This window comes from Mustela nigripes, chromosome 11 (genome assembly GCF_022355385.1).
Source record: "Mustela nigripes isolate SB6536 chromosome 11, MUSNIG.SB6536, whole genome shotgun sequence".
Classification (NCBI taxonomy): domain Eukaryota; kingdom Metazoa; phylum Chordata; class Mammalia; order Carnivora; family Mustelidae; genus Mustela; species Mustela nigripes.
This window is the reverse complement of record NC_081567.1, coordinates 28674019-28692999: the sequence shown is the minus strand read 5'-3', so window position 1 is coordinate 28692999 and position 18981 is coordinate 28674019. Positions and strand designations below refer to the sequence as shown.

The 18981-nt window shown below is 47.1% G+C and overlaps 1 protein-coding gene across 1 annotated transcript in view; it reads left to right on the top strand.

Annotated features, from left to right (window-relative positions):
- SHISA9 (shisa family member 9) overlaps positions 1–17788 on the top strand; it is a 272561-nt gene extending 254773 nt beyond the window's left edge. The window contains exon 4 of the mRNA XM_059415974.1: positions 15340–17788. Coding sequence (XP_059271957.1) covers positions 15340–15719 — 380 coding nt within the window. The 3' untranslated portion in view covers positions 15720–17788. The remainder of the gene's footprint in view (positions 1–15339) is intronic.
- The last annotated feature ends 1193 nt before the right edge of the window (positions 17789–18981 follow it).

The following is an 18981-nucleotide window of genomic DNA, read 5'->3' as shown; positions in this document are numbered from 1 at the left end:
GGACTGATAAGATCACGATGGCTTAGATCAGAAGCAGACCATGTGCTCTTATATGAGCCGCTCACATGACCTGAACTCCCATTTCTACCATTTCCAAAACAATGGCCGTGAAAATCCATGCTCCGTGGTGTTTGGGGGAGTAACATTAGGAGAATATAAGTAATACACCTTAATGACAGTGAGGAAAATACCCTTTATCCAACCCTTCTGCTCTTCTGGATGAGGGAACCTAGTTCCCTGAGATAAATGAGGTTGCCCAAAGTCATACAGGACAATTACCTCAGACCTGGAACCAGGACCCAGTCTCCAAAGAATGGCTTACAGACTGCACTCAGAGTCACTGGCCATGCTCGATACTAATGAAAATCCTGGGCCCACATACTGTAGAGAAACTAGAACCACTGGACGTGGGGTCTCAACATTTTCTAGTTTTTTATTTTTTTTAACTGAAACTTCTGGATAATTCTCTATAAACTAACGTTTGGACCTACCTTTTCCAAGACCCAATCCCTAGACATGATTTGCCCTAGAACACCAATTTTACATGCCAGCATTCTTCCAAACATGAGTATTTTTGCTGTTTGCTGAAATAAAACTGTTTTCTTAGTCAAGGGTTTGAGTTGGAGCCACAGCTGGAAAGTAGGAACATTGAAGGTGACAGTCCTGGATTTGGTGTCCCTCCCTGACACTTAAAGCTGTGGCAGAGGAATGTGGCAGCCAAATTACTCAGTATCTCTGGGCCTTAATTCCTCTTGTCACAAAGAGGAGATGATTTTGCCTTGTCACCTATGTTTAAGACAGTTTGCATGAGACGTCAATGAAATGGGTAAGAACATCTCGTACACAGTAGGTACTCAGTAAATTCTGGTTCTTTCTTTTGTCTTAGATTATTGATGTAACTCATTAATAAATGTTCATCCAAGAGATGCTACAGAAGGCAAAAGGCAGGAGACAATGTATAATTTGGGTGGCCATTCTGTCGGAGTGCACACATTTTGGATAAGAACCTACTTAAAGGCAGCCTTAAACTATTACTTCATGAAATTCAGCCTTTTCCAATGTTCTGATTTGGGTTATTGGTTTGCTGGTAAGCAGGAGAGTGCAGAGCAGGTGGAAGATATGGAGGGGATTTTTTTTTGAATAAAAATCAAATCCCACCAACTCCTGAGGTTGGCCTTTTTTAAAAAGCACACAGTGAGCATTGGAGTTTTGATGAGCTTCTTTGGGAACCCATAGGGCATGGAGGAGAGTCTCTGCTTGCAGGAAAATGCCATTGTGTAAGATTCAATAAACATTTTTCTGCTTTGAAAATATGCCCCTCTGATGCTAAGCCACCTAGATCTTTTTCTTTCTTTCTTTTTTTTTTTTAAGATCTTCATTTCAAACTTCCCTAGCACCTAGCACCTTGCATGGTGCCCTCAGCACATAGTAGACACTCAATATGGATTTTATTAATAAGTTATTGAATGAAGTTGGGCATAACATTTGAAGGGAATCCTGTGGTCTTGTCTGAAGAGGCACTGGAAAATAGAAAAATTAACCAGATGAAAGTCGAAAGATCCGTGTCCTAGATCCAGTGCTGCTTCTACCCAGCTGGCGGTCCTTGAGCCCATGCCTTTAGTTGTCTCTCTTGTAGAATGGGAGGTTGGGGATCATTGATCTCTTTGGCGCTTCCATCTCTATAACTGAAGATCCCAGGCTTTGTTCTGATTGGCTTGCCTTGTCATGTGCTGACCTCTGAACAAATTGTTACAGTGAGGGCAATGGAATGAGTTGGTTGTCGTCCGTGGGGAATAGCGGAGGGGTGGGACAGTAGAGGCATGTGTCATCCAAACCACGTGGATTAAGAGTAGGAGACAGGTGGATTCCCCAATCGAAAATGGGGGCTCTTCCTGGAAGTAGGGTAAGTGATGGGTGTTTGTATCAGTAGTCTTTTCACAAAAATGCTGTGTAACAAGTGGCCCCAAATCTTGTGGTTTAACATTTACTTGGCAGCATTTACTGAGACCAGGGTCTGTGCTGATGCTGGAGATTCTTCTAGTCTCAGCTGAGTTGACTCATATATCTGAGAGTTGGCTGAATGTTGGCTGATCGGGGCTGGTTTTAGCTAGAATGACTTGGGTGACTTGGCTCTGCTCCAGGTGTCTTTCATCCTCAGAGAGGGCAGCCCAGACATCTCGTGATAATGACACTGGTGCAAAAGAAGGACCCCAAACCAGCAAGCGCTTCTTCAAACTTCCATTATGTCATGTTGCCTAACATTCATTAGTCACATGGATGAACTCAGAATCCAGTGGGGGGGGGTAGATTTTCCTCTGTTGGGGTGAGTTTCAAAGTCGCATTCGAAGAACATGGATACAGGGAAAGGTGAAGAATTGAGGTCATTCATGCATGATTCTAACTTAGGATCCCAAATGTCACAATTATCTGCTTCAAGATGATCCTTTGCTATAGCAAATTGGAAGGAAGTACATAGGATCAAGGATAATTAACCTTTATTTGCTTCATTAAAAAACAAACAAACAAAAAACAGGTGTATAGAATTTAATCAGAGGGGAGGTCGATCTGAAGGCAAATTACCCAAGGATCCTTTGAAAAGAATGATCACCATCTGCGGAGCAGCGATGCAGGATGCATGGAAGGCGGGTGAATATATGCATCGTTTCCGTGGCTGGGGCATGAGTCCGTCCATCTTTGTTCAGCAGCCTCTCAGAAAGAGGTGACTGCATAGCAGGGTGCCTAAGGGAAGAGACAGAGGGACCTGCAGGGTTAGAGCCCTCTCAGCAACAAGACAATCACAGAGGGTTCCCGGAGTCACAGCCAAGGGGCTCGTGGCACAGCCTGGAGAGCTTTGGTGCAAAAACCAAGCCAGGCACTGTTTCAGAATCCTCTCCAGCAAAGACAGTGGGAGCCCTCAGGGTTCAGACAAGAAAGATCCAGGCTTCTGGACTCCCCTTAACAATTTTCTTTCTTAGAGAGAGAGGACTTCAAAGAAGACATGAAGCCCAACAGGGAGAGCCTGGAGCCCCGAGCTTCATTCATTAGGACCTGGTTCAAATGTGACTCCCCCTGCTTGTGTCTCTTCAGCAAGGCCCAGAACCTGCCAGAACAAGGCTAATTCATCCTAAAGACAAGTCTTCCCATCTCCCCCCTCTGGCTCTCTCCTGTCGGAGAAACTAGGCTTTTTTCCTGCCTTTCTTGTTTCTGCCTGCTGAGACCATTTCAGGAACCTGCACCAGCTTTAGAGAATGTATTTTAAAAGAAGAGAGAAATACCTGGGTACTTAAAAAAAAAAAAAAAAAAAAATGAACTGTTCCATTTACTTTTAATTCAGCTTGTGAAGGAGGGAAAAAAAAAAAAAGTGGAGACCCAGAAAATATCTCTATAGGTAAAAAGCAAATACTGTCCTACTGAACCAAAGGCCCCATAAATACAGTGGGTTGAGAGAAAGAAGTGTATCTCTCTGTTACAGTCTCCAGAGGAAGTGGTAGAGGTTGATGGGGCAGCTCTACTCCAAACTTGTCCCTGGGGGCGCAGGCTCCTTGAACACTGTTTCTCTACCACCCTCTACAGGGCTGTCCTCAAATGCATTGTTACCGTGAGCTGCTGTCATAGCCAATGGGAAGGGGGGAAAGAGGACCTGCAGGGCAAGCGATTTTCTTTCAAGCAAGTCAGGTGACGTGAAACTTGGATGCATCCTTTTTGCTAACATACCCCTGGCAAGACATGAGCCACACGGCCAAATTTAGCTCCCAAGAAGGCTGGGGAAATCTAGTTTGGAGCTGGGTGGCCATGTGCCCAAGAGAAGAAAGTAGAAAGGGATTTGGGAGGCAAGTGGCCAGGTGCTATGTCTTCCCAGGTGGGAGTGTGCATTTAGGGAGCCCTGCCAAGCTCCGTGCGTGTAATGGTTTGTGCTTTTACCTGCCTTATCTCCTTGACTTCTGCATCGCACCCCTCAAAGTCAATCTTATTATCCTCATGTGATTTAACTCTCCTTTCTAACAATGGCAGCCATCACAGCTACCATCCGTTGAATACCAACTGTGCGGCAGGGACATTGGTACCGGACATGATTCTCTTCGGTACCCTCAACCCCTTGCCACCCAACCGTTGTTGCTTGATTCTGAATTTGATTGGTAAAAGTTAGAGAGTTCCGGTAACTTGCTCAAGGTCTCCAGCTTGTAAGCAGAAGAGCTGGGATCTGAGCTCACATCCATCTTCTCCCAGAAATTAGGGTCTTTCTACCATATCATAAAGAACTTACAGTCAACACAAATCAGGTGAGCGTTCTGGCAGACATCCTTATGTACTGCATGAGCCTGATGCACGGCAGCCTTCAAGCTCTGACCTCATTAATCCTTCTTTCCTAATTCCTGGAACTTACTGCTGAAGCCTTGTCTTTTGTGACTCGGGGCTCTGCTATGGCTGTTGAGAGCCCAGTGTAGGATTCAAAACCAACACTTTGGCTCTTTATCTTCGCTGAAAGTGATTGCTGCCCTCTGGGTAGTCGGGAATGGGATCGTAGAAGCACAAGGAGAAGAAATATTAGTTAATATCTCAAACGATCTCACTACATTGTCATGGTGCGAATCAGCATGATGAGCTCAAGCAACATCTGCCTGGTGGGCTTGGGTGGGCTGGTGGGCCAGCTGCCGGAGACCGTATGTGTCAAGTGCTTGGTGGCGTCTTCTCTCAGGTCTGTGAGAAGTGGATGGCTCTTTGTCCAGCGCAACTCTGGGACAGGCTGGTGCCTGGCCAGCACTCCAGCCAAAGTCAGTGCCCCTTAGAGAGGCCAAGACCCATGCACCTGGTAATGCAGCAGCCAACCTGAATGCCGGAAGAGCCATAGCCTGGCAGAGTGTGTCGCATGTCACCCCCAGCTCCCTCCTCCTCACTAAAGAAGAAAAAGGGTTTGCCTTAGGAGAGAATCTGGGGCTCTGTTAAAACTTCTGGTTGTGATATTCGGACATTTCCTCTTGAGAATCTGATCCTTACGTGTGCACCCCAGTCCCTGATGTTTTGAGAGGAGGAATCCGGAAAAGTGGTTTCTCTGCATAATTCTCACTCTACCGTCCATCTTCCTTAGTTTGGGGGGGGATATTTTCCTGAAGATAAAATCTTGTTAAGGAAGCAAGATGATTCTTCCGTGAGGCAGGCTCGTGGTTAGCAAAACGGTGAGTGTCGTAGCCGTAAAGTCACAGATTCCAGGATACCCAGAACTGGGCCTGGTATTCTGGGTTCAGATCCCAGTGCCATCGCTTGGACAAGTTGCCAAAGCTCTGTAGACTCAGTTTTCCCATTTATAAAATGAGATCCAAGAGTGGCACCTATCTCGGTAGGCTATAGAGAACATTAAAGGGGTGAACAGGGGGCCTGGGTGGAGCAGTCCGTTAGTGTTGAGTCTTGGTTGCAGCTCAGGTTATGATCTCAGGGACCTGGAATTGAGCACTGTGTGGGGTTATGTGTTCAGTAGGGAGTCTGCTTGAGAGTCTCTCTCTCCCTCTCCCTCTGCCTCTCCCTACTTCTCTCTCTGTAAAATAAACAAATTTAAAAAAATTTTTTTCAAGAGATATAATAAATTCCCTATCCAAGTATCTAGAACAGCATGCACTTAATAAAGATGAGCTTTTACTCAGTTTACCACTGGGGGACATGGGAGGGAGACCAGACTTGTCCTGTATTCACACAGTCTCTAACCAGTCCCTGCCTCCTTCACTCAGCTGCCTCCTGCCTCCCTGAATTCACTGCTCCAGAACGGTCATGCCTCTGCAAGGCTATGGCCAGGCATATGGAGCTGGGCAGCAAGCAGGTTCTCCTGCCCCAGAAATAAGGGAAACTTAACCCCTGCTTTAGTCCTGAGATTCCTGTAAAGCACAGGGCACAAGTCATTCAGACTTCTGTGATATGGACCATGTATTTGCATTCTCCAGAGAAACTGAACTGTGTACACACACACACACACACACACGCACACATGCATGCATCTTATTATTTATATATATTCATATGTATCACATACAAATAATAGGATATAGATACCATTGGTTTGGTCAAAGCAATTCCCCATAATAAATCTTTCAGATATATGTGTGTATATGAATGTGGTGAATAGTCAAATGTGTGAATAATAAGATATCTATATATAAATGAAAGGAGATTTATTATGGGGAATTGTTTCGTGTGATTATGAAGGCTGAGGAGCCCCATGATCTATTGCCTGCAAGCTAGAAGTTCGAGAGAGCCAGTGCTGTGATTCCAGTCCAAGTCTAAAAACTTGAGAACCAGCAGAACCAATGGGGTAAATCCCAGTCGAGGAGCAGAGGACCAGTGTCCCACCCAGGGGATGTGACAGCAGGCAGGAAGGAAGGGCATGGACCCTTCCTTCCTCTGATTTTTGTGGCATTTGGTCCTTCATCAAATTAGATAATTCCCACCTACATGGGGAAGGCAACCTACGGAGTATACCAGTTCAAATGCAAACCCTCACAGACACATCCAGAAATAATATTTAATGCAGACAGCTGGTGGACCCATTCTGGTTGACACATAAAATTCACCATCACAGGCCAGATGACCAGAACATGAAACATTCTGCCCGCAGCTAATATTTTAGAGACTGTTGTTGGAATCTGAAATATTTCCAGTGCTTTCCTGCCTTCATCAAATGGGTTAGTGTAGCCCTACTGTGTGCCAGGCACTGGATGAAGTGTTGGAGACACACTAGTAAGCAGAGTTGATACAGCCGCTACCCTAGTCGGAGCTTATATTCTAGCCAAAGGAGGCAGAAGTAACTAAAAAAGATAATTTCGTGAAAAGATACAGGCCAAGAATATAGTAAAATGGGGAAAAGTGATGAGAACAGTTGGGGGTGGGCAGGGCTCTCTTTTGACTGACTCATCAGAGCGGTTTTCTGAGGAAGTGACCTTTGCTTAGAGAACCAAATGACAAGAAGGATCTTGACATGCTGAAAAGCATTGTGTGTTCAGGAACAGAAAGGAATCCTGTGTGTACCGAGCTAAAGAGTACCCCTCCAGGGGCGCCTGGGTGACTCAATTGGTTAAGCCACTGCCTTCGGCTCAGGTCGTGATCCCAGAGTCCAGGGATCGAGTCCCACATCGGGCTCCCAGCTCCGCAGGGAGTCTGCTTCTCCCTCTGACCTTCTCCCCTCTCGTGCTCTCTCTCACTCTATCTCTCTCTAATAAATAAATATAATAAAACTTTTTTTTTTTTTAAGAGTGTCCCTCCAAGTCCCTATCTACTCAGAACCTCAGAATGTGACCCCACTGGGAAATAAGGTCTTTGCAGATGTCGTGAGTGAAGATAAGGTCATAGCGGATTAAGATGGGTCCCAATGCAATGACTGGGATCCTTATAAGAAGAGGGAAATTGGGACACACAGACCCACACAAAGAGGGTGGCCCAGTGGAGTCAGGGCTGATATTGGAATGAGGCAAAAGGCAAGAAATGCCAAGGATTGCATTAACCACTAGAAGCTAGCAGAAGCAAGGAAGGATGTTCCCCTAGAGCGCGCAGAGGGAGCATGACCCTGCTGACACTTTGATTTCAGACTTCTGGACTCTGTGAAAGAAAACATTTCTGCTGCTTCAAGCCACCCAGGTTGTGGTGATTTCTTATGGCAGCCCTGGGAAACTAATACACTCTGGGACGGGTTCAGAACAAGCAGAGGAGATGAGGGTAGACAAACCATTGGGTCATGCAGACCTTGGGGCCGCTGCGGATAATCTGGATTTTATTCTTAAGCATAATGGAAAGATTTATCACTTGATTTCAACATACTCTTAGACCAAAAACAGGGACAAATGAGGAATGGTGAAAGTTTGAGTCAATCGGGTATTATTGCTTACCGGGTTAGATTCATCACCTAAGACCCAAGAATATCACCGAGTGAGAACGAGCTGTAGGAACCCCTCCTTGAGATATCTTTGGCCCAGGGAAGGAAGGTAGGTGGGAGGCCACCTGCTGAGACCCTCAGATGTGCAGCTTGTCTCGAAAATTGGTTATTACCTTGACTCTCTCCCTTTCCACGGAAGTAAGGCTCCATCCCTCCCCGCACCTGGACAAGTGTCTGCTGCTAATTAGGGGAGAGACAGATGGAACAAGGTACAGTTTAATTTTACAGCCTTGGTTCCTTCAAGGCAATTAGGCTTATTGGAAGGAAAGCACCTTTTTCATTCTTTCTTCCTCTTTTCAAATGAAGAAAAATCAAACTGGAGAGGCCCAATGTTGCTGAAAGGCTCACACATCTGTTTCCTGGTCGGCTTGTCAGCCATCTGCCCACGAGGTATTGGGGCTGATTAGGTTAATGCATTTATTAATGGGCCTTACAAGGATGTTCAATGAATCTGTTATTTCTTTCACATGTTTTAATATACTGACAGGGACCACACTGCACAAAGCTGGGAGAGGCCCGGTGGGCGTTTCTTCCTCCTCTTCTAGAGGCAGAGGACACCAAAAACACTGGAAAGGGAGTATCACGAACATTGCGTTTCCTTGGTTATGGGATTGGTACATCCACCACCATCCACATTCATGTTACTGAGACCATCTTGAAAATCACTCTTTGAGGAACAATTTCATGCCCCAGGCAACAAATCTTCGCCTGCTCTGTGCTTCTCTAAAACACCTCGGAGTCTAGTGGGGGGAAGATGGTCAGACAATAACATAGCTATGAATGATAGAATCTTGCCTACTCAGCTTCAGATGGTCTACTGACCCCTTGCTTCTTCACTCTACCACACGGATGACCTTTCTGTTTCTCGAAACCACCACACTCCTTCCTGCCTCTGGGCTTTTGCAAATGCTGTTCTGTGTCAGTTATATACTGCCGCATAACAAAATCGCCCAAAGTTCAGCAGCTTAATAGAGCCACCATTTGTTGGACTCGTGATTGCAGATCAGCTGGCAGTTCTGGGCTGGGCCGGACTAGGTGTTCCCAGCCTACTCGGTTTCTAGAGTCAGCTAGCAGGTCAGTTGATGGCTCTATGGTCTAAGATGGCCTCACCCAGTATCTGGCAAATAGCAGCCTGTTGGTTGTGGTGACCATGGGCAACTGGTCTGACGATTTCTCATCATCCAGAAGGCTAACCTGAGCCTCCTTCCTCACATGAAGTCATGAATCCAAGAGCCTGATAGCAGAAGCTGTAGAACTTATAAAAGCCCAGGTTCAGAATACACATACATCACTTCTGCTACAATCTGCTGGTCAAAGCCAGTCACAAGTTCCGACTATATTTGAAGGGTAAGGAAAGACATTCTATCTCTTGATGGAAGGAAGTGCAAAGTACTGTGGCCATTTTTTGCTATATGCCACCTGTTCCCTCACCTGGAATCCTACTTCTATTACTCTTACCTTCAGATGGCAGCTAAAGGCACATCCCAAGGGTGCCTTCCTTCATCATCCCAAAAACATCAAGTCCCTTTCTTAGGCTACTTCATAGGGCAAATGAGGCTAGCACACATGGTAGATACAGGGAAGGGAAAGGGGAAGGAAGAAAGGAGAGAAGGATTGTTGGCTTGGATGAATGCCTCCTTTGTGCTTCGCAAGTTGCCTGGCACAGAGCGGGTGCTCAATAAATGTCATTGGATTCAATCCAGTTCTTTCATAAGCCAGGAGACAGACAAAATATGTATTGAATAGTTAGTGCATTCCAGAATTGTGTTTTGTAGCTTATATATCTCGTACAATTTATTCCTCACAACAAATCTGAAGTAGCTTGTGTTACCCCATTTCACACCAAAAGAAATAAAGCTGTAAGAGGTTAAGTGACATTTCTGAGATCTCAGAAGCTCAGGTCTGGCTGATTCCAGGACCCCCAGAGTTTTCTGTTCACCCTACTCTTGCCCCAAGTACCAAACACTTTGTATGATCAGGGTGTCCCCAATGCCAAGCTCACAAAGAGACCAAGTTAGGGCGGTTGTGGAGAAGGTTGTAGATTCGCTGTGTGGGCCTTCATGACTCCTCTTCATGAAGCTTCTCCTTCTCCCTGCACTGATTTGGCAAGAGTTGAATGCCTCTGTGACTTCTTTTCTTTAGAACTTTTTGAGAAAATGCCACCTATCCCAGCTGTTGGAACATCTACTTCGTCCTCAATGTTCTCAGTCTGTCAGACAGAGGAAACCTGGAGTACATCCTTTTCACTGACCAGACCTTAGGCTAGTCCATTGTCTGGAAAGTGGAACATGAGAATGAATGATTCTGGATCACGACTGGGGTCGTAATGAGGATGAGTGAGACTTTTATGACAGACTCATGGGAAGAACAGGGGAAGGGAGCTTCCACTCCCATGACTGCTCTGATAGTCTATGTGTATTCATGATATTTTGCTCTTACACCCACTCACTGAATATTTATTGAGTATCTAATATCTGCCAGGAAGTAGGCTGGACATTGTGTATGTGGTGATGGGCAGGAATCTGACCTGGCCTTGCCCTGTTGGGACAGCAGTGAGAGAGACAGAGAGTAATGAATGAATGCATTACCAAGTATAAAATGGCATTGACAATGGATGCCATGGAGAAAAGTCTATCCTGGTGGGATGTGACCTTGTTGATGAGGACCTTGAGGTCCTCAAAGGTGGCATGAGGTGGCAGGAGAGAATAGGACTGAGATTGGAGGTCACTTAACTTTAGTTCTCTCAGAAGAGCTATGTGCTGGCATTGTGCTACCTGCTAGGGCTGTGCCTGTGGTCTCCACTCTGGCTGTACATTAGAATCCCTTGGGTGGAGGAGTGCTTAAAAAAAAAAAAAAAAAAGAAAGAATCTATGTCTAGGCCAGAACTGCAGAGATTCTAATTGAATTGTTTGGGGGGAGGAATCCAGGAATCTGAATGCTTTCAAAACTCCACCATGTGATTCCCAAGTCCTGCCAAGACTGAGAGCCCTACAGATGGAAAGATAAGGTTCATGCCTTCAAAGCTTCCAACATCTGGTTCTGAGACCATCTCAGAGATCCTAATATAAATATTCACAAGACTGGATAGTTCTTTATAGCACTTACCGTAGTTCTACTGTTATGTAATCCGTGGGCTTATTTGGTCCCTACCTGTTCCTGCCTAATAGATGTCCACCCCATGAGGGCAAGGACCATGTCTGTCTCCGATTCTTCCTTATATTTCCACTGCCTGACCCATGGCCCGCGCCTCTGTGATGAATGACTGAATGAGCAGATGGCTTGAGGGGGTTTGGTAGATGAGGGACGAGGTCAGTTTTGCATTTTAGAAATAGGCCTTTGGCTGCAGTGTGGAGAATGGAGTGGGCGGAGGAGTAAGACTCAAGGCAGGGAGGCCTGTTTGGAGGCTGAAGTGGAGCAATGTTCAAAATTGGGGGTGACGTGGAATAGGCTAGAGAAGGCTTTGTCGGCATAGCTGGAAGGCCTGGGCGATTTAGCACTTGTGCTGGAGTGGAGAAGGAAAGGGTGAGTCAGTGGATGCCACCATATTTCTGGCTTCAGTGACTAGAAAGTTGGTGTTTACGTTTGAGGGGTAAGGAAGAACCTGAAGGAGAACAGATCTTTGTAATGATGATGGGTTCAGTCTTGGCCACCTGGGAGATGTCGGTGAATCTGTCCTGGAGGGAACTGGATTCTTGTCCCCCCACGCCCCGAGTCCAAGGGGGAATATCAGGGTATGCTTCTGTTGAAACTTCCTGGCATTGGAAACCTAGAACTTTCTTCTGGAAGGCAAGAGGATGGGCCTCTAACATGGACTTGAGTTTAACTCTTGCCCCTTCAAGCAATCACGGTATTTTGGGGAACGTGTGCTCTTCATATCTTTAGGAGCAGATTCCTTTCGACACTCTGTATTTTCAGACAGCTTTAGAATTTAGGGAGAAGGGGACTTTCTCTTTAAAGATCACATGAGCCAGGGCTATTTACATGAATAGGGACAGAAACCCAACTTAACCAGTATTAAGCTTGGAAGGTTAATGTGTGGCTTCCTGGGGTGTTATGTTGAGGAGTCTGAGCCTAGGCCACACCTGCCAGGACAGAGTGCTGTGATCAATGAGTGATGTCTGCCACGGACACAGAGGGGGCAAGTGGGACGTATTTTTGTGCCCTCGGTCCCAAAACTGAAGCTTTTCCTCTATGGCCTTTGAAAAGCATCACATAATGTCTATTGGACTTAGGTCCACCCTGGCCAGCCACTAGCTGTGGGTACCTTTTGTTAATCATTTCATAGGCCTGAGCTTGACAGTTTCCTAATCTATCAAGCCGGGGTGAAGATCCTCATCTTTCCTACTTCCTGTGGTTGCTGAAAGACTCAAATGGGAAAAGAAACATGGCACTTCGGTGAATGTACATACAGAGAAATTCCCATGCGTAACAATGTGGGAAGTTGGAAGCATGGATGAAAAAGCAGCAAATATTTCTCCTCTCCAAAGGGATGTAAGTTCAAAGGTTACGGCCAGGAAAGTAATTTTATTTTATCTATCTTACTTATTCTAAGTAATCTCTACACCCAATGTGGAACTCAAACGCAGGACCCCGAGATCAAGAGTCACACACTGTACCAACTGAGCCAGCCAGTCATCCTACTAAGAAATAAATTTCAAAAGTGTAGAGGAGGGGCGCCTGGGTGGCTCAGTGGGTTAAGCCTCTGCACCTTCACAGCTCAGGTCATGATCTCAGGGTCCTGGGATCCAGTCCCGCATCAGGCTCTCTGCTCCGTGGGGAGCCTGCTTCCCCCCCCAGCCTTCTCTGCCTACTTGGGTTCTCTGTGTCAAATCAATAAATAAAGTCTTTAAAAAAAAAAAAATAAAAGTGTAGAGGGGCTTATGACAAGAAGAATTTTAAGAAAACAAAATTTAAAGATCTCCTCAAATTATCAAATAAAGGTAGAAGGAAAGAAAGACAAGTTCTTGTGGAACCCAGGCTGTGTGTGGGAGAGGGCCTCGCTCCGCCCTGCAGGTGGAAGAACAGAATGGGCAGGGCGCGCTCCCTCCTCCCTCCAAGTGCTCAGGGCCATTTGCCTGTGGATGGCAGTGCCCTGGCTGCGACCCTTTCCCCAGGACAGTGCCTGCCTTCAGGGGTCTCAGTGCCCCCACCCTGAGCTGGGTGGCTTCTGGAGCTGACTGGTGCAGCATCATGGAGGGAGACAGAAGCCCCTTGCTCGTTTCCCAGTCAGCACTGAGTGGCAGAGAAAAAAGTGAAGCTACATGTGCGTGTGTGTGAGTTGTGTGAGCACGTGCGTGTGCACTCAGGGTCTCAGTCTCTTCCAGTATCAGCTGAAGATGTGCTGTCTCCCTCTTGGTCACACACTGAGAGCAACAGGCTGAGATGTCCCAGACTTGGAAACGCTTGTTAGAAACTAGGGACACGCAAATGAGGTGTCAGCCTGACTGCCGAGCGGACATTGGAATGTAATCTTTAATAATAATCAAACTGGGAAAAAAAAAAAAAAAAGGAAGGAGGAAGGAAAAGGGGGGGGAGGGGGAAAGAAGGAAGAAGGAGGAAGAGAATGAGGGGCCAAGATTAGAAAGGAGGGAGGGAATTACGTAGGAAGGGGGAAGGAAGAAAGGAAGGAATCATAGTGCTGGAGACGATGTGGTGAAATGGTACAGAGATCTGTGTGACTCTTTTCTGGTGGAGTTGGCAATATGTATCAAAAACCTTGAGGGACGCCTGGGCGGCTCAGTGGGTTAAGCAGCTGCCTTCGGCTCAGGTCATGATCCCAGCGTCCTGGGATCGAGTCCCGCATCGGGCTCCTTGCTCAGCGGGGAGCCTGCTTCTCCCTCTGCCTCTGCCTGCCATTCTGTCTGCCTGTGATCGCTCTCTCCCCCCACCCGTCTCTCTCTGATAAATAAATAAAATCTTAACAAAACAAAACAAAAAAACCTTGATAAGGTTTACACCCTTTGACCACGTAATTCCACTTGAGGTCATTCATTTCCAGGCTGGCTAGTAAAGAGTTCAGGCTTTGTGGGCCTCTTAGTCTCTGGCTTGTGTAGCCGGCTCCACCACCGCAGAAGCAGAAGCAGTCAGAGGCCGTCGGTGAGCGAGCAAGTAGGGCTGTGTTCTAGCAAATCTTTATTGACAGAAACAGGCAGCATCCGGATTTGGTCCAAGGGCTATAGAGTTTTGTCATCACTGGATGTAGATGAAGAAAAATACTCTTGCGATTACTCTAAATTCGAAATTCTAAACAAGAAAAGAGCTCTAGTCTTGAAGGTTCTCATTTCTCCTTTATTTATGCCAGCAGCATATTGGCAAACTTGCTGTTCGTCGATGGGAGGACTGATTGATTTTAATAGTTTCACCCAGTGAAATATTATGTAGGCATTAAAATGTTGTCTATTAGTGATTTATAACAACTTGGAGAAATGCTTGATAGGATGTTATGTGGAAATTAAACGGTGATTTATAATGATAATGACAATGATAGGAGCTAATACCTAAATACTTTACAAACATCGTATCATTTAACCCTTCAAACAACCCTCTGGGAAAATACCTCTCGCTATATTTTTTACTGTAACTTCTCTCCTTATGTAGAAACCAATGGTAATAAAAACTGAGAAGTTTCTTAACTTTTATTAAGTAGCCAAAGTCACGCTTCTGGGAAGCGGCAGGTTTGGGATTTGAACACAGGTCTGCTTAACTGCTAAAAGCAACCAGACACATTAATAGAAATCCCAAACTGAACTCCAGTAACTGAGAAAACCAGAAGTGGATACAGCCAAGTATTGGTATTGGCAGTCTTGAATGGTGGGTGACAGACATGAATATTTCTCAAGATGTTCAGTATTTCCCCCTAACAAGAACGAATGCATGATTTTTTTTTAAGATTTTATTTATTTGACAGAGATCACAAGTGGGCAGAGAGAGAGAGAGAGAGAGAGAAGCAGGCTCCCTGCTGAGCAGAGAGCCCAATGCGTGTCTCAATCCCAGGACCCTGGGATCATGACCCAAGCTGAAGGCAGAGGCTTTACCCCACTGAGCCACCCAGCTGCCCCCGAGTGCATGATTTTAATAATGAAGAATCTATGGGGGTGTTTATAAGAAAGCCAGGGATGTACAATGCTAGGTGCCTTATGGTGGAGAAGTGTTTATTTGGGGGAGGGGAGATCTAGAGTTTCTGCGGGGTATGCCCTTTCCTCCTTGGTCCTGATCTTGCTTGTGAAAAGAACTTGACCCTCTTTCCTTCTGTCTTCCTTCGTTCTGTCCCAGATGGAGTTTCTGGTGTGTGTCTCATTTGGACTGTTGGCTCACTTGGATGCTGTGCCCAGGTTGACTTGCCAGTCCCTAACTGTCTCTCTCTCTCCCCTCTCTCTCTCTCTCTTTCTCTCTGCTCTCCCCTCCCCTTCTCCGTCTACCTTGGACAGCCGACAAGGTCAATGATGACTTCTCCTCCAAGCGACGGCACCTGGCCGAGCTGGCCGCCAAGGGGAACCTCCCTCTGCACCCCGTAAGAGTAGACGATGAGCCACGGGCCTTCAGCCCCGAGCACGGCCCTGCCAAGCAGAATGGACAGAAGTCCCGCACCAACAAGATGCCCCCACATCCCCTGGCCTACAACTCCACCACCAACTTCAAGGGCTGGGACCCCAACGAGCATTCCCTCCGGAGGCAGGCTTACGGTAACAAGGGCAAGCTTGGCGCCGCCGATTCGGGCTCCAGCGACCCCTTGGGGACTCGCACCCAGCACTACCCACCCCCACAGCCATACTTCATCACCAACAGCAAAACAGAAGTGACTGTCTGAGCTTTTACTACAGGGAGCATCCTGGAGACCATACTCAACTGAGAGAGGCAAAAAATACCCCCGGCCTACACCCTCCCTGTCCTCCCCGACCCGCTCCCCCACACCCCGACTCCCCCCACACCAACCGACGACAAACCTGCTGGTGACGTGAAATCACGCTTTTCTTGGGTCACGCCTAACACGTGTCAGCGCGCAGCTGATGAGCAAGATGGAAGCAGGGGTGTTCAGCAATACAGCAAAGGGGAAACTGAGGCACGGCTCCTTCGACTTCAGGCCCGAGGTGGCCAACTCACATGCGTACGTTGCGGGGCTAATTTTTTTCTTTTCCTCCTGACTTAAAACTGAAATCCATGACAAAAAAAAACAAAAAAAATGAAAGTAGCACAACTTAGAGAAATTGCCCATTTGAGCACATCCGCCATTTACCATGGGCTGCCTGTTCCGGGATGAAAAGAGCCAGGTTGGGGCAGGGGGAGCCCGAGCGTGGACCTCAGAGAAGAGTGTGTTTAAGAGGAGGACTCACTGGGGAGGAAGCCGTGTGCTTTATAAGTGTTTTCTAATCCCAAGAAGTAGTGACGTGGACACACAGTTTTGACAAACGTGAGATAGTAACTGGACCCCAACCGTTCTATTTATAGTACTTTTCATATCGTCCATGTTGGAAGCAAAAAAAAAAAAAAGATATACAACACTCAAACTCACAAAAAATAAATAGAACCCACCGGCAGTGATGCGAAAGAAAGAGCATTTTAGAGAAGAGAAGTCCCGTAAAGACCATGACCATGGACGTTGGAAGGATATAGTAGGCTTTTCCAGGCGGGGAGAGAGGGTCCAGAGAGTGTGAAATAACTTTTTCTTTTTTCTTTAAAAAAAAAACAAAGATAATTGATCACAAGCCCACTACAAAACAGACAAAAACAGCAAATCAGTTTTTGTCTAGAATCCTCGAGACTTAGGAAACGAACAATGACATCAGAACAACAGCAGCAACAACAAATTCACGGTTGGAAAGTCAACAAGAGGTGAGAAGGGGACCCCGCATTTCCCACCTCGCCTCTGAGACGAGAAACAGACACTGAAACCAGTCCCCCATCACCCGTCTCTCCCCAACACCCACCCCCACCCCCAGCCCGTTGCCGCCGCCGCCGCCAAATTTCAACTGCTTTGGACTGAAAATGTCATAAGCGTGGGTGGTGCCTTCAATGTGTTACTGTTTGATGACAGTCTTGTTTCCCAAGTGCAACCTGTGTTCTTAGCCCCCCTCCCCTCCTGTTTCCTGCAGTAATAGATGTTTCCTCCCCCTCCCCCACTTTGTTGGTGAGCCCGTGCATCACACATTCTGAGGGGGGCTGCTACCATGTCAGGGGAACCCATAGACGAAGACCTCCCTGCTTCCCACCCTGTCACCCCCCGGTCCTACTGTCATCGGGTGCCCCAAACCTCTCAAGCATTTCTGGGTCTCGTCATTCCCACCGCCCTCCAAGCCACCTCCCCCAGATATTTCCACGGATTCCTCTCCTAGCCAGAATGCCCTGGGGTGGTTTTCAGATTCGTTCTCACAGCCCATCCCGACGAAGACCGAAGACCGTTTCCCTGATGCTTCTATTTGTTTCCATGGAAGCCCAACAAGGAGAGTAAGCGAGAGAGGAGGTTTTGATTTCAGGTGGGAAGTTTTCGACCAGTCCCTAATGGCCTTCGCCAGTGGACTGAGACCCTCTTCTGGTGTCGAAGCTGCACGTGGTGGCCCAAGAAGATCCAGAGGGTTCCCCGGGGTGCCCAAGGGAGGCGTTTCTGCCTCCCCTGCCTCACCTCCAACATTATGGAAGCCAGGAAATCAGGGGCTTAGCCTCCTTTTCATTCCCGGCCCCTCTGGGGACATTGACAATGCCTGTTCTCTCCGGGTCACAGTCTCCCATCTGAAACGTATACAAATGGGGCTAGATCAAGCAAAACTTCCGCCCATTTCTTAAGACGCCACCATGCGCAGACACCACTACTAGAAGATCCTCATTTATAAAGTGGTTCTGCGCTGGACAAAGCAGGGTTGGTGGGGGGAGGGGGGGGGGACAGAGTGCCCACTTTCTCAGCCTCTTTGCTGGGATCCCAGCGCTGCCGAGAGTGGGGTAGGCACCGCCCCGTTGGTCAGTGTTTCGGTGAAATGAGTTACCCCCGGACTGAAACCTGCTTTGGCCATCTTTCTGGATCACCATGGAAGCATTTGTGGCTAAATCGATTCACTCCTAATACTTGGAACTTTTAAAAGGAAAACCTGCTTTCACCATTACAAATAGAAAAGCGGTATCGATCACCCTAAATAGAAAGTAAGCGTAAAGATCCGGGCGAAGGCAACAAAGCAGCAGTTGTTCAGTTCGAGCTAGCTACTGTGGCTTGTGGAAGGGTCTGAACTTAGAGCCTGGCTTTTGCTGGATCGCGCTCGGTCTCGCTGTCTCTCTCTCTCTCTCCACCCCCCCCCTTCCATTCCATCATTCCTCTCTCTCCCTTTTTCTTTATTAAAATGATTAGCAGATGTTAAGAGCTGTTAAAGACATACCAGCACCCAGAGGAGACTTAGCACTCCAAGGGACTCCATCGGACTGACAAAACGAGAAGGAACCCACTCCCCTCCGTGACTCGGTGTTAACCAGTGCTATATCCTCGTGCTACTACAAATCATTTTTGCATTTGCTAGTGATGCACAGCGCCTATTTCAGGAAATACTGGGTCTGCTTCTCTGTGAGGTTCCCTCCAGCTCCAAAGGTCTGTGAGTCTCCTTCCCCTTTTAGCTCATCTTGCCCCTCGTCCCCAACTCACTTCATCTGACCTTTCTCCCCGTGCTGATGACGGACCTTTCTTGGTCTCTGAATCTACTGAAATTTTTTGTCCCCTCCGTGATCCTTCTCTTCTGAGTCAGTTTCATCTGGTGAGTTTTGTTAGTTGACAGGGTTTGGGCAGGACGGTCGCAGTGCGCTCAGTAAGATGCGGCAGGATGATGGACAAGAACGTTCCTTCTCTGTCTCGCTACCTTGCAGTTGGCTTTGAGAACTGGGACCAGGGCAGTAGGGGTTGGATAGGGAGGGTGGATGGAACTCAGCGTACTGACGAATCTGTGGCTGCCGTGTGTCGACAAGAATCCTGTGGCTACAGTGGGGAGCTTAGAAGAGAGAAACTCGAATAAAGAGGCTGTCCCTCCCTCTCCCAGAACCTGACACTAGCCTCTACTTCCTGCCTTCAGCTATCCCTGACTTCCAACCCAATGGGACCA